This window comes from Hibiscus syriacus, unplaced genomic scaffold (genome assembly GCF_006381635.1).
Source record: "Hibiscus syriacus cultivar Baekdansim isolate YM2019G1 unplaced genomic scaffold, ASM638163v2 tig00012385_pilon, whole genome shotgun sequence".
Classification (NCBI taxonomy): domain Eukaryota; kingdom Viridiplantae; phylum Streptophyta; class Magnoliopsida; order Malvales; family Malvaceae; genus Hibiscus; species Hibiscus syriacus.
The window spans coordinates 76,980-100,466 of record NW_024062272.1 but is presented as its reverse complement, the minus strand read 5'-3'; the positions used below and the strand labels follow the sequence as shown (position 1 = coordinate 100,466).

At 35.0% G+C, this 23,487-nt stretch overlaps 2 protein-coding genes across 3 annotated transcripts; both read right to left on the bottom strand.

The window, feature by feature from the left end:
• Positions 1-1,567: 1,567 nt before the first annotated feature.
• On the bottom strand, positions 1,568-4,403 carry LOC120205379 (protein YIPF6 homolog). Of its 2 annotated transcripts, XM_039205267.1 has the most exons (3): positions 3,855-4,403; positions 2,387-2,461; positions 1,568-2,199 (listed from the first exon to the last, which is right to left on the bottom strand). In XM_039205267.1, the coding sequence occupies exons 1-3, from the start codon at positions 4,380-4,382 to the stop codon at positions 1,939-1,941; spliced, it is 864 nt and encodes a 287-aa protein (XP_039061198.1). In that variant the 5' UTR covers positions 4,383-4,403; the 3' UTR covers positions 1,568-1,938. The 2 variants fall into 2 exon arrangements, with proteins under 2 accessions (XP_039061198.1, XP_039061199.1); XM_039205268.1 differs by lacking the exon at positions 2,387-2,461.
• Positions 4,404-6,878: 2,475 nt separating this feature from the next.
• On the bottom strand, positions 6,879-22,796 carry LOC120205377. The gene is made up of 9 exons (XM_039205266.1): positions 22,505-22,796; positions 21,660-21,854; positions 21,413-21,515; positions 12,137-12,216; positions 11,981-12,058; positions 11,493-11,584; positions 7,799-7,910; positions 7,289-7,414; positions 6,879-7,042 (listed from the first exon to the last, which is right to left on the bottom strand). The coding sequence occupies exons 1-9, from the start codon at positions 22,775-22,777 to the stop codon at positions 6,914-6,916; spliced, it is 1,188 nt and encodes a 395-aa protein (XP_039061197.1). The 5' UTR covers positions 22,778-22,796; the 3' UTR covers positions 6,879-6,913.
• Between the last annotated feature and the right edge of the window lie 691 nt (positions 22,797-23,487).

The following is a 23,487-nucleotide window of genomic DNA, read 5'->3' as shown; positions in this document are numbered from 1 at the left end:
CAAATCTTTATCCATTTGTGTGTGTATATTTCCTAAATTATAAAATTCGACTCTATAGCTAAGATTTAGGCTAGTTTAGTGTAAATAACTAGGACATTACTTTGCATCTAATAAAGCAAATTTTGAATAGTTCTTGTTCTAAAGTTTAATATCATGAGGGAGTTAAAGCAAAAGCGTTGGGCTTCCAAAAATACTTGTGCCAACTAGAGTTTGTTAGTCGGGAGGTAAATTTTATTAGAGCTCCTACTATATGTTTTTAGTTGAGAGAAACTATTCCGTTGGTTCTCTAATTTATGTAAACCAGGTCGTGTACTTGATATGAAAGGATGGATTTTGGGTTTTCATCCACCGTATATTCTCTTCTTTCTTCCGGTCAAATAGCAAGCTAGACGAGACGATTTCAAGAAAGTTGTCCTGTTATTTGTTGAACCTTCATTTAATTGTTTTTTCTCAAGTGTTGGATTTTTGTTTGTTTTTTTATATTAGTATATTTTCGTAAAGCTTTCCATCGTTTCTTGCTTTACTTAGCTTCGAGTATCAAGAGAGATCAAGGTAGTGAGAATTCTCATAGGGGGAAATCCTTGGGATTCCATAAGAGAACTGCAAGCGCATCATCCGGAGTACAGAACGATTGTTGAATCACGGTAATCTCATGTCTGTCCTCCTTTTAGTTAATACGATATGTATGACTATAAGATCCTAAGAAAAATTGAAGACTGATTCCGCTGCTTTTGATTTCGATAATGATCCCTTGAATCCTACACCTTGTCCCATGTTCAAATCATTTTTGGTGTTTTTATAACATCCCAAACTCTTTTTTTAACATCTCAACCAATTCTTAATTTAAATGTGATTCATTAAATTTGTTGATAATTCTCTAATCAACCTATTTGACCAATCACTCTCATCTGAGCTTCTCTTTCTTGCCACTTCATCAACGCCATATCCTATAACTCTAATATGGTTGTGCGAATTAATTACAGGCGATATTTTCAAACAAAATAATTATGACTTCTTTTTTTTAATGAAAAAAACCACCACCATAAATAACTCAATGAGAAGTATTACCTAGAGATTGGATAACATAATTTTTAATTTTTAAAATTAAGCACGATTAATTTAAAGAATAATTTGTTCAATAATATATTGTAATTTATAACAAACTTCATAAAACTGGCTTCATTAAAAAAACAGTGTCCGTCATGTTTTTATTTTTTTCTAGTAAAATATTATAAAATTTATAATTCTTTTTTACATTAATAATTTGTTTTACGTAAATTCTGATATTTATGAACATTTAAGTCATTACAAACTAATTAAACCATTACACGCCAGTTGAGTATTAGCTTAGTTAACACAGATGCAATTACAAACTAATTAATATATATATGTAATCATTACATAAGTCATATATTAATATAAATATTATGTTAAATTGAGAATAATATAATGTTCAATTGATAATTTAATACAATTTTATATGTATTATGTGGGTATGTTGTAGTATGGGTGACAGGATTCGAACCGAATACTTCTAAGAAAAACAGAACTAACATATACAAGGATAGACCGAGGGGGATGGATATCCACCCTCTAACATAAAATTCTACATTCATCCCTGAGTTAAACACTACAAAACAAAGCCGGTGGATTGCAACTTTTATTTGTCAACAACTTCGTACATAAAAATAATTAAAAAGAAGAAAAGAGTTCAATCCCCCTCTCCATAAAAAGACTAAAAAGAGATGAGAAATAAATAAAGAAAGTTCAATACCTAAAACACCTCATTACAGCTTGGAACACAGATGATCTCATGCAGCTACTATATCATATTCGCTGAATGGACCTTCGACGGTATCGTGTCGGGTCAAAAACATACAGTAAATAGATGACATTCCTATGTAAGGTTTAATCGCTCTTTCAAAAGGGGAACTTACTTCAATCAATGGCAATGATGAGAAAACCAACGGATACGTACATAAGAAAAACAGGGTAGAGTGCAAGCTCTTTCCTACTTGGGTTGACGGCTGTACTCATGAAAGGATAGGCAGCCCACGAACTCCAAGCCAATGTAACGCAGACCACAATCATCTTGAGTATGACATTTCCCTCCATCATACAGATTAGGGCCCCGACATCCAGAGGGAACAAACAATAACCTAGAAGACTCAGGCTCTGGAAAAAAATGATATGCCCGCCCTGAAACAATGTAAAGCGCAAATACTCAGCAGAAGGAACCTATGCAAAGCTTTTTATACTAAAATCTGAAAAAATGGTAACTAATTATATGTAGAAAGGAACTCCCAGACCACATATAACATTTAAATAGATTTCAAAACCTTGCTCACAGTCAAAATTTTACTCTGTAAAGAAAAGAGGCAATTACCAGTAGTAGCACATTCAATGTCAAGATTACAGCACCAGCTGCGAGCAGTGCAAATGCAACGGCAAAAACCTCAGACTGGGACATTTTTAGGATGAGAAAAGTTAGCGCTCACTAACTCGAAAGTTAAAAACCATGATAATATAATGGAAGGAAGTCTAGATACAAACACAAGAGATGCCTTTTAGGGTTGAAACTATGCATAACATATACAAATTGCAAGAAAATCAATGTAAGTTAACAAAACAGTACAACAATGAAGCAAGATTGCAGGAAAAGAAATCACATTTGCGACAGAAGGAGAAGCAAGATCAAAAGAATCACAAGTTTCACTGACCAATATCTACCATCATGCATCAAAAGTGCTTGAAAGAATTCCATGCAAATGGGAAACCCAGCAACTTAGCTATCTCCAATCAGTCCTAGATTGACATCAGGTTCTGTCGGTAAATGTGGTTGGATCAATGATTTCTCCATCTCTAAATGGATGAGAGATTGAGAGGTCAAATACTATGGCAACGTGTAGTTATGCTGACAGGTGAGCAAATTAAAAAGCTAACTTCAATTGAATGAAAATTTCATTTATGATCAAAACCTTCCAAAATTCCTAAACCACAAAGGACTTAGAATCCTAATCTAAGTCATGATTGGCGAATACATGATCCATAGACTATATATCTGCCCCTAAATAAAAATCTTAATAAATTGCAACTTGAGGCCATGGCTAGGGTTCTCGTAAACAGATATATCTTTAAACAACAGCCCATTGATAAGTTCCACAAGATGTTTGCACTTACACAGATGAATACCCTATTAAAACAAACTATTAAAAACAACATAAATTACAAACTAAGCCTCTCTCTCATAATGTACAGTCTGCTGCAGGGACCATATTGTGCCATTGTGCTCTGTCTACAAATATCAAATGATAGAGAATTAAGAAAGCAAAAATCAAAGTGAATCAATACGAAGGGGAAAAAATACAGACAGGATCTATCTACCTAAAGAAGAAAATTTCCTTATCTAGTTCTTACGTGTATTTCAATATGTTACTGAAGTCTAAATAGGAAAACATAAACAGCAATCCAATACTCCATCAGAAAACAGTTGCTTCAATCCATCCATCAAAGGGATATATTTCTTAACACCATAACCAAAAACTACAACCCTATGCAACCGACTTTGTTTTTATAATACCAAATAATTACCGCAGATAACTGGCAATTATAGTACTGAAAATTAATATTTTTACTCCAGATCAACAATGTAGAGCATGTTTTACCTTTGGACAGAATCAATGGTGTTTTGAAGTTAGTTGTATCAAATAATTTTTGGTTCCAAAAGCAGCAGGCAAAAAGAACATTTTGATGAAGGGAAAATGACATTTTTAAATAATTAGAAATCTTGAATATCAAAAAGCAAATTTTACTTTAGTACAACAAGCGTATCAAATCAATTCATCAAAACAAACCTTCTTAGCGGAGGCAGACCAAGAGAGCGTGAGACCCAAGAAGACAATGAAGAAGAAAGGCCCCCACAGATCCCAATCCCTCAACGCCTTTCCCGGGTCTTCTCTGAAGGGATTCGGGAACACCACCAGCTTTAGGTTACTGACGATCCTCGAAAGATCTCGTTTCACCGTGTCCAAAACGGGTTCCGTTAGGGTGTTGGGAGACGACCCGAACCCGGTCGCCGCAAGGCTGCTAGAATTACTGACGGGTGGGGGAGGAGGAGGAGCAGCCGGGGAAGACCGAACGGTCGAAGAAAAGAGAGGAGGCGGAGGAGGGATGTTGGATTGGATGAAGGGGGAAGAAGAGATGGGAATGGAGGCCCTGGGTGGGCTCGGAGGGCGAGCCGGGAGGACGGTGGTCGGACCAGATTGGACGCTCGCGTGGATTAGATTCTCGATCTCGTCGATGTCGGACTGGGAGGATGGGTGTAGAGGTATTGTATCGCTGTGCGAATTAGACATTTTTGTTTTCCTTTTCTTCTTCTTCATTTCTGTTGCCAACTTTATATACTCTGTTGTATAATTATATGTAATTAGTAAACATTAAAATAACATTTAAATCAATATAATTTAAATTAATTTATTTCTTTTCACTTTTCAATATTATATATAATTATAACATTAATATAATTATATATAATTTATTTCTTCTTCATTTTTGTTGGGACTAGATTTAGGTATAATTATATATAATTTATTTTATATAATTATATCATTAATATAATTTAAATTAATTTATTTCTTTTCACTTTTCAATATTATATATAAAATAAACATGTATAACACTTTTTAATAATATTATTAAACATTTAAACTTAATAAATTGTATTGTTCGCAACATTTTAAAAAACATTTTTAATTAAACTTTTTAAAAACATTATTAATAGGAGTAAGTATGTAATCGAGTAGAATCGAGTCAAAAATTTTGAATTAGTCGAGTTAACTAGTCTTATTTTATAACTTAAATTTTATTTGATTTTTTTCCGAATTGTGTCGACTTAGATCAAGTTGTTTGAATTTATGTTTAAATTTACTTGTAAATATTCATAATGTTATGATATTAATTTATTCTAATTTAAATGAATTTCTATTATTATATGCGACCTACATATATATTTCTTCATATTTTTTATATGTGATATATATCATGTAGAGTTGAGGGATTCAATTCAAACTTAAAAAGCAATTCACTAATCTCTAAAAAATTCGATTTATTCAAATTATCCTAGTATTATTTTATAACTTTAATAAAATATCAAGTAAAATTTTTAACATCTGAGTGGAATAAATTTTTTATCTAATGACAATATTAAACTAACCTAACTCTAAAGCATCACCATCAACCCAATTTGCCATACAAATTAAAGAAACAACAAAATGGTTGCCCATTCTTATCTATACGTAGACGGTATATGTCACATTCGTAAAATCAGATTAATAATATTGAATTAGTATTTACTTAAGATCTTTGGATATAGATGACACGTCATAAGATAAGATATACTTATACATGTACATGTACATGTACACGAAATGTGGTGCATATAGCATGTTCCTACTTAACCTATGTTGTAATGTATATTAGTGGTGGTTTTGAGCATTCATTGAGTTTTCATGAACACGTACTCCTTTTTACAAAGTAGAATTAGCAAGGGTAGAGAACGTGGACAAGTGAGGTGATTTACGAGGCTTTTTTTTTTATAAATAAATTAATAAGGCTTTCTTGTGTTTTAAGAAGGTAATTAATGCGAGACTCAAATTTGAGGTTTAGTTTTATCTATTGTTTTTAGGATTTAAACTTAAATTTTGGACATTATCTGAGTTGATTTTGTGCTTAAGATTAATAATGATGATGCATGCTGAGTATGTGAATGATAATAGACTCGGTGTATATGAAAAATTGACTACAAAGAGAATAAATGATTAATTAATTAATTCTAAAATTTAGGCACATTTAATTAGACTAAAAAGAACATTTTATATATCGATTGCATGTTTGAGGGTTTAAGTGACTGATCTGTTACGATCCTTAAAATTAATGTTTATGCAAATTCAGGTTGTTGTTTTTTTTTTTTTACTTCTGATTGAGTTGAGATTTTACTTGGTGGCATCATAAGTGAATTTTAGTACTTCTGTATTATTAATTTGTATTTTTAATAATATTTATAATATTTAACGTGAAATGAGGTAAAGACATTTATTCATGAGATTAATTATTTTTCTCAGTTGTGGTTTGTTTCTCTCATGTTGATTGGATATGCTTCCGTTGAATGTGTAAAGATGTTTAGTTAAATAATTTTCTTTTTGGTAAACCTCTAATGTGTTACTGCAGATATGGACCGCCTTGGTGATTAATGTGAATTCCAACATTTGGGTTGAGTTGTCTTGATCAAATATTAGATGTTATAATACATAATCAAAATAAATATTCAATACCTATTTTTTTCCAATTAGATACTTGAACTTATTTTCAATGTTTAATTTAGTACATTAGATCTAAACTTAATTTCTTTATTCAAACGAGTACATAGACTTGATTCTATGACTCAAATTGATTTCATTTTTAAACAAATTGAATCAAAAAACCAAGTTCAAGTACCTAAGTGGAAAAAAATTTAGATATCAAATTAAACATTAAATCAAATTCACATACTAATTGAACAAAAACCACAGATACTAAACTGAATTTTATAGGCAAATTCAAGTACAAAAATGTAGATTAACCCTAAAACATATAAACAAAATACTTTTTCTTTGATAAGTAAAATAGTAGAAAATATTAAAAAATAAAACTCAAATTAGAATTAAATCAAATCTATTGTCACTTTACCTATTAAATCGTTGAACGAAGTATTAAATGAAAAACATTATATTATATAGAGAAATGTTTATTTCTTAAAAATAGATAAATAGCAATCCGATCCTTTGCACTAAACTTATTTTAAAATATATATATACATAAAATAGAAGCAGACAGTAGGAACGACCAACTGTGTATAATATAAGGTTTCTCTATAATATTACATGCAGTGGTGGCTCTTCAGATTTTCCACTACTCCTTTCTTTATTACTTTCCACAATGCAACTTTGGCTTCCTCCAATGTTTCAACCCCATGCCCTTCTTCAAATGACAGCCTCTGTACGTTGAACTGTAAACAATGTAACACAGTTACATATACAACTGACGTAAATCCAGGCACCTCCTCCAAAACCCGAGCTTTAGAATTTTCCATTGCCATCATACGAAATAAGTCCGTGTTGTTTCCGACAATCATATGATCGATTTTTTAAAGTTCTCTTAGATATTCCAAGGCTATATCCCCGTACACATTCGTGTGTCGGACACGTATACTTCAATAAAGATGGAGTAACAGAAACAGAGAAATAAATGATACCTGTGCACCTTGACGGACCCTAATGTCAATCCCCTTGCTGTCCATTGATATAAGAGCAGCATCATCAACCTCACCTTCTGCTGATAGCAAATCTTTGAGGGGCTTTGAGAAGGTTGCATTGAGTTCCTAGCAAATTAAACCAAAATTAGCCATGGGAAAAGGGTATGTTAGAGCCTTTGTTACTTGAACCAAGGTATGTATCAGACACGGGTATGTATTTGACACAAGTATAACTAGTTTTTTCCAAGTTTTTCGATATATTTGAAGAATCTTTGAAGGTCGTGGTCTCATTTCCAAATCTCAGACACCGGTACTTCAAGAAAAATGAAGAGTTCAAACAATATGGATTAGAGAACATGTATAAGAAAAGCCTTAGTAGATTCCGATACTCGGTTTTGGAGAAAACAAACACCTCTTTCGACGGAAGAAGCAGCCACAACACAAACACAACAAAGAAAAAGACATACCATTCAAGTGAAGAGCTGAGTTTATGAGAAATTAAAAGTTCACCTTTAGATTTTGTTCACCTCCATCAACTGCAATCTTGTCGGGTTCAAGCGCTTCATATTCCTTAACATCAATCCATGCAACAGTGCCGAATCCTCCAATGAAATATATATCACTGAAATGAATTTTGATGAATAAACATGTTCACTACTTCACTCTGTTCATCATATGAAAATTGAAAAAAAGGAAAATTGGAGGGGGGGCATAATGTATCGACTGGTTATTTTTTTATCCCACTGCAAATCACACTTATGAATCCGGAACCAGTCATTATTTTACAGAGTTATATATGTTATGTAGAAATCAAGAGTCCAAAGCTAGTTATTGCGAAGCAACGGAACTAACAATAAAAGCAGAACCAAACAGGATTTTCTTTAAATCATGTTAAACCAATTTCAGTTATAAAAAAGGAAGTGATGAAAAAATAGGATACAACTAAACGTTTGAACAAACACTAGCTTGTATCCCTAGAAACAATAAAATTTAGAGGGTTACAACAAGAAGCAGGACCAAACTCAATCACGATGCCACAATTCAGGTTAGATTATATCTGAATGAATATGTTAGAATCAGCTATGTAGAAGTTTTGTTTGTTTAGTCTTTTATGATAAGAAATGATAAGTCTTAAAGAGTCTTTGTAATCACTATCACTAGATAAAACTTTATCGTTAGCAAAAAAGTCCTATTAGAAGTCAGCAATTCAGTTTATTTAAACTATTGTAATCTCCTAAATTCAATAATCAAATATCTCTTCTTCTTTTTTTCTTTTTTTCTTTTTTTCTTTTTGAAAGAGGGTGTTTTGTATGTTAATAAGAGGGAAATACAAAACAGACAAAAGCAAGGGCCTCATTAAAAAACCTCCCTGAACCTAATTGGAGGATCAAATCTCTCTTTTTCATTACCTCTTTTATTCTTTCCCTCTTCTTCAGTTTATTTCCTTCGGTTTTGTTCCTAATCGAAAATATTTTCACACATTAAACATGTCGGCAAACCCTATTGGTTTATTCGAGGAAATCAGCCCTCTCACTCATAAATTTGTTGTCGAAAGTGCTTCTATTACAGCAGTCTGATCTGGTTCGGCCAAGATTCCGAGTCATGTCCATCAAGCCTCCGATGTTGAGAGTGTTAATGTTACAACAGTTGGTTTGCAGAATATTCACCCAACCTATCATGATTCCCGATACTATAAATGTAAAAAGCCTCGTCACACTAGGGAAAAGTGTTGGAAGCTTTATGTCTAGCCAACTGACTAACTTGCTTGAAACGTAAGTTATTGTAGCCAAACACTACTGGTAAGCTCTCTATCAACTAGTAAAGAAAAGCAGTCTTCTCCTAAGTTTAATATTGAGGAAATTGAGATACCGAAAAACTTGTTGAAATCTCTTGAAAATCCATCTTCAACAGGTACCTGCCCAATGACGTTTTCAGGTATTTCCTCTTCCTCTTATCCTACTGCCTCAGAAAGAAGCTTTCCTCTCATATGAGTAATAAATTCTAGAGCCACTAGCCATAGGACTTGTTCCTCAAAATATTTCTTCAAATACACCCAAAATAGTAACCATTCAAAGATCACCATAGCAGATGGCACCACTATAACCGTAGCTGGACAAAAGAAAATTTTCCTTAATAAAGACCTTATCCTAAAAAATGTTCATGTTCCAAATCTCTTTGAAAACCTTATTTCTATTCAAAAATTAACCACTGATTTGATTTGCAATTTAACTTTTCCCCTTTACATTGTATTTTTCAAACAATAGACACAAAGAGAATGATTGAGCTTGCTAGTTAGAAAGACGTCTCTACTTCCTAGAACAATCTCGCAATACATTAGGTGGTAATGTTCCCATATCTACATCATTTATTTCTGAATATGTTAGGAAAAAACAAAATAAAATTTGGCTCCATCATCGATATTTAGGTCATCCATCTTTTAGGATAGTCCAATTCATGCTCTCTTTGTTATTTAAAGGTATTGCTTTTGCTAATTTTCATTGTACTGATTATGAGTTGGCCAGACACAAACATGTTCCATTCCCGATTAGTAATAAAAGAGCTTTTATTCCTTTTACTCTTGTTCATAGTGATATGTGTGGTCGATCTATCGCTCCGAATGTTTTTGGTGGTCGATGCTTTATGTCTTTTATAAACGATTGTACTCATGTCACATGGATCTATCTCCTCAACCCTAAATATGATGTCAGTAATGTCTTTCCTAATTTTAATAATATGTTTCATACTCAATTTGCTGTGAAAGTCAGACAATGCAAAAGATTTTTTAATCGAATTCTCTTCACATTGGGTTTTGACGAGTTGAAAGAGGTAAGCTATTTGAGAACTCAAAAGAGGGTAAGGATGCTGGATTGACACTTTGGGGTGAAATATACAGGGAATTAGTGTCTTGAAGAATATGTCAAAGCTGAAATTCCCTCAAGTTCTCCCCTGAATAGCGGATTTGGAAAAATAGGATACTATTTAAAAATCGGTGACATCCAAGGAATTGTACATCTTCCTAGTAACATTTGTACCACTTTTTATTTGAAGAATATCCTAGGAAATTGCATTTTACTAATTTGAGATCAAGTTTGGTTTGATGGTGGTGGTGTATATGAGTAAATGTTGAACAATCATAGACTATGAGTGGAAGATCAGAAGCAAAAGATTTAGCATGAGGGAAGGCTTGTAGAAGGACTTCATGAGGTTTCTGAAATTGCAGCACTTGACTAGATATTCTATTGATGAGTGATCTATCTACCTCAAGTAAGTGTCTATTTTTCCTTTCGACTACCCCATTTTGTTCAGGGGTGTCTTATGAATTAAGAACCTAAGGCTGATGTAAATTATTCCCTACCAGTATCACTCTTGAGTATCTGAGTTTTGTTTTTGAACTAGGTGTGATGTGAATCATGGAATAAAAAGACTTAAAGATTTCCATAAATTTGAATTTTTTCTACATAAAGAATGCCAAGTGGTTCTAGTATGATCGTCTATGAATGTTATTAGCCAACGAGCCCATTAATATTTTTCACTTGTGAGGGTCCACAAATGTCTATGAATTGATGAGAATTTATGTGAATGCTTATATTGAATGCTAGGATAAACATGTCATGTGTGCTTTGCAAGTTGGCTTATTTCATAATGAAAAAACTTGGCTTATGTCATGTGTACTCATTCACAATGGCTGATGCATCTATGATCAAAAGGTTGTAATCTCTAGTTAAAAAATCTTGTGGTAGTAGAAGTGTTAAAAACCAAAAAAAATGCAATTCACTCGTGTCACCTCTAGTTCAACCAAAGCTAGGGAAATTTGCAGTCATATAAAAATCCTCTATTCCACTTCAACATAAACAAATTTATTCAACTTGATCATGCATGTAAGGACTAAGGACGACTGGTAGCTTGGAAACTATTCTCGCATTGCTAAGCAAGGAAGCATCAGTCCAAAGCAAGTTAAGCCCTCCCGTCCCCTTCTCTTCCCCATTTTTCTCCATCTCAGATGAAATTCTAATTACTTTTTTAGGGACATTAGCCTCTACTAAATATTAAAATATGTGCATGACTCTAACAGATAAAAGGATTTCCAACTGTAGCGTCACCAAGAAGAACAGGTCTTAGATACAAGTAATGCATAAAGAGTTAGTCTATTGTCTCTCTAAGCAGGAAATATCAGTTGGTGCAAGAAACACAGAAAACCATAGACCTTATATTTTGCATCCTGAAGTAGTAGAAATTTCCCCACTGTTGTGAAGTCCCTTGATGATGTTTTGCTATGTACTGCTTATGAGCCCATTCCTAGCAAAACAACCAGGCCCTTATTGAGGCATATTTTGTGAACAAAGATTTGTGCAACATAAATCATGGCAGACATTTAATGGGGCCTAGAGATGATGAAGGATAACCACCAACACGTGATCAAAGAATAGAAGGGCAACAAGGAGTAAAGTCTCCAAATTATGCATTCTTAAAACAGTGAGGAAATGAAATTTCCTACAAATATACATCTTCTAAAAGAATTGAAAAGGATATTCTGAGGCAACAGAAACCCACTCTCTAAAGCCCTGATCCCATTTAGGAACAACAAGAGGTCTCAATCTTTTATAGTAAGCATCCTACTCCTATTTTTAATTACCTCACTTCTCTAACCCCATCCCCTCCCACCACCAATGAAAAAAGAAAATTGGTGACTACCTGTTCATGCTCGGGAAGTGGGTAGACATCACCAAATATAGTTACCCGTGCATTTGATAAGCCACTCCATCCAGGTATCTGTAAACTGTCAATGAATTACATAAAGAAAGAATAACTAAGGCAGATATTCAGGGCAAAAAGAACAGAATAATTAACCTGCACGACAAGGCTACACCTAGGGTCTGCTAATAAATTCCGTGTGTGGATAGCCAGTGGTGAAAATGAAAATATTGGATCTGCAAATTGGAAGAAAAAAAAAGATATGCTATATTAATCTAATAATTTGTACACAAAATCAGCTTCGCTGTGCAATTTAAAGTAAGATGCTTTTATAAAGGACAAGCACATAGTTACAAAAGCTATTACAGTGAAAAAATAGGATACAAAGATGGGTAACAAAAACTTAAGTCTAAGGTTTCTTTTAAATAAATTGTATAATGAGTGAGAAAAGTAGAGAGAGAAAGAGAGCGAGTGCTTTTGGTCGTTCATTATCCGGTGAGGAATGGACTGTTTTTGTTGGAAATCTTAGTAAGAGAGTTACTAGAGGTGAGTTAAGAGAGATTTTCAACCATTATGGAAGAACAGTGAGGGTCTTTATTCCAAGTTTTATGATTAATCCGAATTATAAGTCATCCACGTTTGCTTTCGTGCAATATGCGATGGAGGAAGGTTGCAGAAGAGCAGTTCAGAATGTCAACGGAACGCTGATTGATGGGAAGAGAGTCACAGTGGGGGTTGCAAAGTACAAGAGGGGCAGGAAAAGAGAAGCAAATGTAAAAGGAACTCAGTTGGAAGGATTTAAGCCAGATAGAGAGGCTAATGGTAGACAGCAGGCTGATTTGGAGAAACCAAGAAGTTTGAGAGATGGCAGAACGTACAAGGAGGTTGTGAATGTGGCTAACACTAGGAGTTTGGATCAACAATGAATGGTGAATAGGGGAGGCCAGAAGAAAGCAAATGGAGTGAGAAATGTATGGGATATGCACATCCCATCAGAAGATTTTTACTGGGTGAAAAACTCCTTAACAGGGGTTATTAAAGATCCCTTTCAGCCTGATATGGTGGTGAGAGCTTTGGCAAAGGAGGGTTTCCAGGTCAAGATAGTAAGGTGGGGATATGTTAGGAATGCCAGTATTATTATGTTCAATACTAATGAAGAGTTTTTAAAGGCGTGGTCGAGTCTTAGAGAGAAATTCTACTGCTGGTTTGATTAGGTAGATCCATTGTTGAGTGAAGATGGAGTCCCTTTGGCTTATTGCTTAGTCGAGTTGGTTGGTTTACCGCTTCTTAGCTGGAGTGTACCTTTTCTGGAGAAGCTTGGAGGTAAGTGGGGAAAGGTTGTTAGTATAATGGAGGAAACAAGAAATAGAGATGACCTCTCTTCGGCCAGAATGTTGTTAAGGGTTGCAAGCCCTTTTGATGTACAAGAATCTGTTATTGTAGGTTCTTATGGAAGATCGTTTAAAGTTAAAATTAATGTGGGATCCAGCTCTAAATCTATCTCTGAAGCTTTTGGAGACATGAGGCAGAATTTTTCATATGGCAGCTGCAGTGATGATGTGTCAAAGGGGGAAGAGGGTGGAAACACAGAGAAGAAAGAAGACAATAGTGAGAACTCAGCAGAAGGATTATGGTCAAAGGTTGACACGTGGCTTCATAATAGTCAAGTTAGGGGGATGTCAGAAGAAGGTGGGGAACATTATCTAAAAAAGAAGTCTGACTCTTTTCCCAATACTAATAGGTGTCAGACAAATTTGAATTTGAATTAAATCCAAGTGGGGATTATGCGGGCCTTGGGCTGCGAGAGGTTGTGGAACAGAGTCTTCCAGCCCATTCTGATTCTAATTGGGAGTCTTATTCTCCTGTTACTAAAATTATCCCAACTGGCCCTGTTGTGAAGTTGAATTGGGCCAGGTCAGTAAATCAAAATAAGGTTCAGAATCTGTCTGAATTAATTGCAGAAGAAAGAAATGTACCATTAGAAGAAGAAATAGAGGGGGGGTCAGGAAGATGATGGTATTGTTCTTGGTCAGCTAGTAGAAGGAACACTGAGGCAAGCGGAAAACAGTGAAATCATTGTGAAGTCTTCTAAGCAGTTGAATAGGGGATTTCCTGTTCCTACATGTTTGTCAATTAGAAGTGCCCCTGATGGTAGAAGGGGAAGAGGACGCTATGCTCGAGTTTATAGAAGGTCAAGAGATAGAAGAATATAGTTGTGTTCTGCTATTGAAGATGATGACTTTCGCCCACTGGCTACTTCGAAGCTTAAGCAGAATATTTTTGATTTTAGAAGAAGTCAACAGTTTTCTAGAACTATTATTGGAAGTGGACATGATAAGGACTTCAATTGTTCTGTCGATTTCCAGAATACACCTACGATCCCTGTCATTAATAGTGATGTCGTCGAGAGTGTGGAATCAACTACTGTGACTGCTTCAGGGAAAGGAAATGAAAATAGAAGGAAGAGGAGAGTCTTAATTTCTGAAGCTCTTGAACTGGTTAATAATTCGACTATTTCATCATCCTATTCTTCGGAATTGATGAAGGAAGCATTGGATACATGGGAAGTCTGTGAGATGTTAGGAATTTCATTTAGGAAGGGAAGGAGGCTTTTATTGAAAAATTATTAAGTCTTGAAAAAGAGTCGGATGTAGTAAGGGGAGGATGATGGTTGGTCTGTATATGTTGTGTGTAGGGGGGTATTTCTTTTTTTATGAATAAATTAAGTATTATTTCATGGAACATTAGGGGTCTCGGGAGGAGTGAAAAGTGTGTAGCTATAGCAAGGATTGTTAAGAAGACGAAACCAGTTTTTCTGTTCATTCAAGAATCCAAGTTGGAACGATGCCATGGGTCGATTCTAAGAAGGATAGGGGGTAACTTGTTAAAGGGGGTGCAGGTCTCTCCAGCATAGGGTTCATCGAGGGGTTTGATTTCTTTGTGGAATGAGGATGTGGTTCAAGTCACAGATCAGTATGTCCATGGTAGGTTTTTGGCTTTAGTGGGAAAATTTAAGAATGGTCCGATGGAGTTTGTAGTTATTAATGTTTATGGGCCTCCAGTTGAAGCTGAGAAGGAGGATTTTTATGAGGAGCTGCTAAATTATGTTAGAGCTATAAATTTACCAGTTTGTTTAAGGGGAGATTTCAACGCGTATCTTGATCCAGAAGAAAAGATGGGGAAATCACAAAATTGGCATACTATCGATATTTTTAGGTCTTTTGTGCAACATGCCAAACTTATTAACTTGCCTGTGTCAGGAGGTTCTTTCACTTGGTGCAGTAATAGAGAATCTTCAACATGGGTGAGACTAGACCGGTTCCTAATTTGTGCAAGATTCCTTAAGAATTTCCCTAACATTGCGCAATTTCTTTTACCGAAATCTATTTCAGGCCATAATCCGGTTTTGCTGGAGGATAAGTCTACAAATTGGGGCCCTAAACCTTTTAAGTTCTTTAACTTTCTTTTAGAAGAACAAGGTTTCGATGACTTAGTTGAAAAATCTCTGGTAGTAGATGAAAGGAAGACAATAGTGGTGGAATTTTCAAAATACTGCAGGAAGCTAAAAATAAAATCAGGAACTGGTCTGGAAGTGGCCATTTAGGGCTGGCAGAGTCCATTTCGTTGCTGGAAATCAAAATTAACAGTTTGGACTTAAAGTGTCAAGGTGGAAATTTGTCTGCAGGGGAACGGGATCAATTGACTGAATTTAAAAAGGAATTATAGAGACTGCTAAGGATCGATTTCAAAAATCCAGGAATAGGTGGATTAAAGGTGACGACAGGAATACAAGGTTTTTTCACCTTAGTGCTATGAAAAGGAATAGAGGAGGTGTTTACAGAGCAAGAAGTGTGGCAAGCAATTTCATCTTCTAAAAGTGCAAAAGCTCCTGGGCCGGATGGCTTCACCATGGGTTTTTACAAGTACTGGAAGTTTTTAAAGGTGAAGATTATGGAGTTTTTTACAGATTTCTACAATGGAAAGCAATGGGTTCATGGGGTTAATCACGCTTTTATTACCTTGATTCCAAAGAAAGGTAATCCTGAGAGTATTATAGATTATAGACCTATTAGTGTAACATCCCAAATTATGGGTTAGTGACCAAATTGTAAAGTTTTAGAATTTGGTAACTAAAGTAGAAGAATGGATTAGTTCAGTAATTTATTTGAAAGTATTTCCTAAAAGTTGTTAATAATTATTAAAGGAACTAAAGGGTAAAATGGTCATTTGATCATTTAAGGAATTAAAAATGTGATAGTGGGGAATATATATTTACACGTGGAAGTGTAGGAAACCAAAAATAATGTTTCCAGAATTCTCTTCTCCTCCTTTCTTCTTTGTGCGTGAAGCTCCAGCTCAAAGGTGAGTTTCTTAATTAGTTGGTTATTTGTTGAATTAAAAGTTGGGTTATGATTCTTAGGTGATACTTAAGCTTAAGGAAAGCTTAAGTTATCTTAAAATCAAAAGATAAATGAGTTAGGGAAGATTAAAGATTTGGAGTTCTTGAGTGAAATCTTGAAATGGAGTTGATAAGTTGAACTTGAAGTTAAATTTGACTTGTCATCAGCTTAATTAAGAAGTATTAAGTGTTAGAATTGGATTTGAAACATGTGGAAAATAGGGTATGATTCTTGAAGTTCCTAAAGAGGAGAGGATATTAAGGTTAAAGATGAGATAAATGAATATAAATGAGTTTAAATATGTGTATGAGAGTTAGATATATTAAAGGAGGTGAAAGATGAAGAGTTGAGATGAAAAGAGAGTGACTTTCGTGCTTGCAATGGAATTTCTGGGTTGTGTGCATCGATGCATCTTCAATGTGCATCGATGCACTCTCAATTAAACAAACATCGAATGTCATTTATGCACCGATGCACAGGTAGTGCATCGATGCACCGATAGGGAATGCATCAATCTAAGGATTAAGATTGATTCAAAGCAAACAAGGCTAAGGTGAGTGAACATTATTTAGTATATGAGGTTCAATGGAAAAATAAGACTTGCGATAAGTCTATTTCCAATAGTGAAAAGCATGAATTCATAGAAGTATGTGTTTGTTATGATTTATATGTGTGCATGAGTATATGTGTTATCGATATGAATATGGTAAGTAAAAGGGATAAATGGTGAGGATAAGAATAATAATAATAAGGATAATGAAATGATAGATATATGTGAATATATGTATTGATGTGTTTTTGTATGTATTGTAAGATTATATGTTTACGTGATAACATGATAAGATGACAATGATTTACATGTCATATGAACACATGAGAAATGTTATGAGCTATATGAAAGAGAAAGTATATGTGATACATGAGGGTGAATCCTATGTTTATATGAATATGAACTCATATGAGAGTTGACATGAACTACGTGATTACATGTATATGTGAATGAAACCATGAGCTTATATGAATATATAATATGGTTACATGAATATGTAAAAGGATATAAAAGATAATGCCCATGTTATGGGTCATGAGAGCTAAGGGTATAGTTGGCATGCCAAGAGTCGAGGGTTTACCTATGTTCTACGGAACATATGGACAGTTTTACCTATTTCTTTCGAGACATATGGACAGTATACCTATGTTCTAAGGAACATATGAACAGTTTACCTAGGTTCTTTGAGACCTATGGACAGTTGCCGAGGTTCTTTATGACCTCTTGATAGTTACCGGGGTCTTTGTGACCTCTGGATAGGTCTTTCGGGACATTTATATGAGCTGTGGTGACAGCATAGTGGTGCACAACCTCAATAGACTCACATATCTACAGTTCTCACAGGTGCACATGGGCTAACAAGAGATAACATTGAATGTAATGTATGTGATGTATATATGTGTTTTGTGATATGAATTATATGATATGATATATGTGTGTTAGTGATTATTGTATATGTTATAAGATATATGATATGAGCTTAATTGATCATATAAACAAGAGAATAGAAATATGAAAGGTGATAATATGATAATGATAGGAAAGAAGATAATTATATGTATGCGTGGATTATATATATATATAAATAAATATATATATATATTAATATATGAAAGGTGCATAGTAGGAATTATTATATGTATATGTGGGTGTGATGCTTGTATGTGATATGTTAGTGGAAATTTTTCAAGCATGATTACGAGTTAGAGTTTATTATATGTTTTATGCCTCACTAAGTCAACGACTTAGCGTGTGATTGTTTCACACGTAGGTTACAGAAGTGAGAAGAGTAAAGAGCTAAGAGGAGCAAGACAGGTCAGCATTTTCCTTATAAAGTTTCAGATCAGAAAATAGATGATTTAAATGTGTATGGTTAATCTGAATATAGTTGGCATGTACTAATTGAGTGAGTTATATAGGCTCTGATCGATTTTTGGTTATTTTGGTAAATTTATGTAAATAAACAACTTTTATTTTAATGAAAGTTTTGAATTTTCTTTGAATTTTGTCAAGAGTCAAAGTTTGAAAAGTCAATGTGACACCTCAGAATCGTATTCGGGTCGGATACGGGTTGAGGGTGTTACAATCAGTCTAGTGGGCAGCTTGTATAAGATTCTCTCTAAAGTTCTTTCAAAAAGACTTATTTCTTGTGTTAAAGATATTGTTAGCCCTACACAGTTTGCTTTCATTCCGGAGAGACAATTGTTGGATTGTGCTTGTTTAACCAATGAAGGCATCGATTACTGGAGGAAATAAAGACTGCAGGGGGTTGTTTTTAAAGTGGATTTTAGCATAGCATATGACACTGTGGACTGGCAAATTTTGTTAAGGCTTATGAAGGAGATGGGCTTCGGAGAAAAGTGGTGTTCTTGGATTGATCAGTGTATTTCCACAGCCTCAATATCTGTTTTATTGAATGGGTCTCCTACAAAAGAGTTTCATATTGTGAAAGGTTTGCGACAAGGTTATAGTCTTTCTCCTCGTTTGTTTAATGTGGTTAGTGAACTTCTTCATATGATGTTAACTAAAGCTGTGGATTCGGGCTTATTCCAAGGATTTTCTTTTGGAAAGAGTCAAAACTGTTTCAATTTGACTCATCTCCAGTTTGCTGACGACTTAATTATTTTTTGCCGAGCCTCCATCACTCAAATTAAAAATGTTAGACGAGTGTTGACGGTTTTTAGTTTTATGACGGGGCTTCATCTTAATTTAGTTAAAAGCAAACTTTATGGTATTAATGTGGAGGAGGACATCATTGGAAATTGGGCTAAGGACATTGGTTGCTCTATTGGTTCCTTTCCGACGGTTTATTTAGGCCTTCCGTTAGGGGCTAAAAGGAACAGTGAGAAATTGTGGGAGCCGGTCATCGTCAACTTCGATAAGAAATTGGCGGGATGGAAAGCTTCCTCTTTTTCTATGGCCGGTAGATTGGTGCTTATCAAGTCGGTATTATCCTCCTTACTTATCTTTTATCTTTCCATTTTCAAGATTCCATCTAAGATTTGTCAAAAATTAAACTCTTTGATGGCGAACTTTTTATGGGGTGGAGGGAAGAGAAGAAGAAAATGCATCGGGTGAGTTGGAATAAGATTTGTAAACCGAAAAGTGCAGGTGGTCTAGGAGTTGTTGACTTGAAGATTACTAATAGAGCTTTGTTGGGAAAGTGGGTTTGGAAGTTTGCAAATGAAAAAGATTCCTTGTGGAAGAATTTCTTATGCTCTAAACAAAGTGTTAGTTGTCTTTCTGTGGATGTTAATAAAGTCCTTTCTCACAAGGACTCTTGGATTTGGAGAGGTATTGTGAATAGCTACATGAAGGATGATTTCATTGGAGGATGCATTAGATCTCATGCGAGGCTACAAGTTGGGAATGGCAAATCGATTTCCTTTTGGAATGATACATGGCTGGGGGATTTTCCTTTGAAAGTTCTTTTTCCTAGGATTTTTGCTCTTTCATCAAACCAAGGGGGTAAGGTTGATGATTTTGGTAGCTTTGATTCGAATGGATGGGAGTGGAATATTAAGACTATGAGGAATCTATGTGATTGGGAAGTGGTTCAGCTGGTTGGATTATTGGGTAAGCTCAATGATATCAAATTAAATGAATCTTTGTAGGATTGTTTGCTTTGGGATGGCGTGGGTGAGGGGTTGTATTCTGTAAAAGCTTGCACGACTTCAATCTCCTCAGTCGATGAGGATCCTTTTATGTGGAGTAAATGTGTTTGGCAGGGATTGGTTCCTCCTAGAGTAGAGGTTTTCCTTTGGCAAGTATCACTCAATAAATTAGCGGTTAGAGTGGATTTGAAGAAAAGGGGAGTCCCTATAGGGGAGGACATTCAATGCCCCTTTTGCAATCAAGCTGAAGAATCAGTTCAGCACCTGTTTATTTCCTGCCAGTTTTCGTGGGTGTTATGGAATAGAATCATAGGCTACTGGGGTATCAGGTTGGCCTTACCTGTTGATCCTTCTTTACTTCTAAATTCATGGTTTGTTTTGAGGCCTTATTCAGATATGTGAAAGTTTATTCCGGGGGTTGTTTTTTGGTTAATTTGGAAGATGAGAAATGAAATTATTTCTGAAAGAGGTAAGCTGGACACATCCTCACTGTTTTTCACAGTTAGGTTAAGGTTAGCGAAATGGTTCCTAGCTAAGTATCCTCTACTCTCTATTCAAGTGGATTCTTTAATTGGGGATCCTTCATTGGCTGATAAAATTTCAGCTTCTATGGATTTGATCAGGCCTGTGGTTAGCTGGAGTCCTCCTCCAGTCGATGATTTTAAGTTTAACGTGGATGGTGCTGTGAGTAGTGTTGGGATGTTAGCTGAAATTGGGGGAATTCTAAGAGATTGGAATTGGATTAAGCTTATGTAGTTTTCAGAAAAAACAGGTCCTACTCCTATCATTTTAGCAGAGTTGAAGGCTATCAAAAGAGGCTTACACATCTCTCTGTCATCAGAATGGGTAATGAAGGGAAGGCTCATTATTGAAAGTGATTGCAAGTTAGCCATGGATTGGTTGAAATATCAGGAGTCGGTTCCACCTTTTCTTTTAAATTTTGTTAAGGATATTGCGGCTACTGTTTCTGAGAATGAGGTCATTGTGAGGTGGATTCCGAGAAGCTGTAATGGCGAGGCAGATTTGCATGCAAAGGAGGGGATTGGGTAATGGTTCACTTTGTTGTACTGAGTTCGGAGGTTTTATACCAAGGGTGTTATTAGAGTGTGTTTAAGTTTTATGTATCTACAAGGAGTGGTTTAAGTCTTATGTAATCTATTTATAATCAATATATTCAGGTACTCTTTTCCTCCTTCCGCTAGTCGGTTCTAACCTCATGGTAAAGGACTACTAAGAAGGAGGTTTTTAATGAGACATACTATTCCTATAAAAAAAACAAAAGCTATTACAGTTCAAATAAAATATTAACAAACGAAACAACAAAAATGGTTTAACAAAATGTTCACAATAATGGTGGAATACTACTTACGGCCCATTGAATCAGGTGCAAAATCCACCAGAGTGCCAAAAGGATACCCTTCTCGTCGATGGTGCATCCGAGACATTACCGTGCATAAATGAGCAAATCTGGCCTTGAATTACAGAGGCCAACAAATTCAGGACAGTTAAATTAAAATAAACTAGAAACAAAACACAGGGAAAGAGAATAGATGATTTTTCCCCTCTTTCACATTTCAAGATAAGATAGTAACTAGAACTCAAATAAAAGACTTTACTTGTTCCATCAGATTGCGGACAGCTAAAGGCGGCCGAGGTAACCCATGCGCTGAAGTTGCACTGTGCACTCCACCAGATATTGGTGTTCTGAAAAGTCCAGCTCTGTTACCCACAGTTACTCCACTTCCATGGGTTTCAACCTTTATTAACTTATCTACATCATTTTCACTGCTTTTATTCTGATTTGAATCACCCTTCAGAAGATAAGAGAGCCCATTAATACTGAACCAAAGCAGTCATTTGATACATCCACTAAGAATCTATGTCAGCCAAGACAAGAAAAGGATTCCAAATATCATGCCAAAAGTACACATACTGCAATATTATTGCCCCAACTTTTTATTTTTCTTGAAGTACCCATATCCAGAACCCATTTCGGATGCATTTATTGACATAGGCATAGGGAAATGACCCATGGATAAACTTCAACAAAATTAAACCATATTGGATACTCACAACAGAGTTCGAATTCCCAGGTAACAAAGCTTGTAAAATCTAGTAACATCGACACCCTTGTAAAAGTTTTAAACCATCATTTAATTCCTTGCAGAAAATTTTCAAACTTCTCAAGAGTTTCATTTGATTTTTACTTTAGCCTATTTTGCATTTGCTTTCTTTCTCCAGAATTGGTAAAACAAAAAACTAAAAAATTGTAGTAATAAAGTAATTCATTCTCCACGAAAAGTGATCAAACAGTTCAAAACTAACACAACTAAAACATGAAATTATAACTACTATCTTTCAAGAACATAGCATTTGCTTTCGTAAACAAATCATAAAGTTATAGTGGAACCCAGGAAATAAAGCCAGCAAATGAATCATATGACAGCATTTGGTACAGTACCTGAGATACAGATCGGCTATCTTCAGAAAATAAGTGAAACCCAGTATTAAGGGCGAGAGACTGCGGCTGTTCTTCATCTGGAACCTCACGAGGTAGAGCTTGAAGATAAAGCCTATGAAACTGAGAGGTTTCAGAGTTGAATTTGAGAGATCCAATTCGTTGATTTGAAGCTTTGATTAAAGAAAAAGACGGAGAAGAAGGTAAGTGGGTGTTGAGAAAAGGGTATGTCTCACGTAGATTGGAGAAGGACACTGGACTCGAAAGAGATGCCATTGGAAAAACATAGAGAAAATTGGGATCGAAAACGAACAAGGGTAGCTCTAGTGTTTGTTTATAAATTAAATATCCCATGCCATGCGGCAAAAGGATATTTAAAGGAAACAAAATTGTAATTAAGAATCGTTACCTTTTCAAATTAGCTTTTTGTTATTATAAGAACTTCTGTTACTAAAAGAAAAGTAATAAAGAATAAAAACTACAAAATAATTTTTAAATTGGTTAAAATAAATAGATAAGTTTTTTTTTAATTTTTAAATATAAAATTATTAAAATATTATTATTATTATTGTTAACATCATGTTTAAAATTAATAATTTTATCATTTGGAAAATGGCGTACGCTAAGTCTTTCCTCTCGGTGCACGTTAATGGGTCTAATGTCGCCTGAAGATTTTGCCTCACCGATTGCGTTTTTCTGCTGGGTTTTTTGCTCTCCTCTTCTTTTCTGTGGTTCTGCTGGGCTTATGTGTGGTGCTTTGAGTAGTGATGGTGCTGATTGGAGGAAGCTCTTCGCGGCTGCGGAGGAGCAAAACCTTAATTTCTTTCTGCCATTGGTTACTGATGGTTAGGTGGTGGTTAAGCCTCCGGTGAGGTGTTTAATGAAGGGATTTCGGAATGGAGGTATGCTCTTGTTGGTCAATTTTTGGGTGGTGCTCCTAATTTCAGTGCGTTGCAGAAGATCGTTGATCTCTTGTGGGGGAAGAA

Excerpts from the sequence above, each read along its gene's own strand:
- LOC120205379 (XM_039205267.1), bottom strand. The coding sequence starts at position 4,382 with ATGAAGAAGAAGAAAAGGAAAACAAAAATGTCTAATTCGCACAGCGAT. Across the intron at positions 2,462-3,854 it reads GGTCTGCCTCCGCTAAGAAG|TCTGAGGTTTTTGCCGTTGC; the intron begins GTTTGTTTTGAT and ends AAAATGTCCCAG. Across the intron at positions 2,200-2,386 it reads CATTGAATGTGCTACTACTG|GGCGGGCATATCATTTTTTT; the intron begins GTAATTGCCTCT and ends ACATTGTTTCAG.
- LOC120205377 (XM_039205266.1), bottom strand. The coding sequence starts at position 22,777 with ATGGCATCTCTTTCGAGTCCAGTGTCCTTCTCCAATCTACGTGAGACA. Across the intron at positions 11,585-11,980 it reads CACTTCCCGAGCATGAACAG|GAATGGGCTCATAAGCAGTA; the intron begins GTAGTCACCAAT and ends TTGTTTTGCTAG. Across the intron at positions 7,415-7,798 it reads GAGGTGAACAAAATCTAAAG|GAACTCAATGCAACCTTCTC; the intron begins GTGAACTTTTAA and ends TTAATTTGCTAG.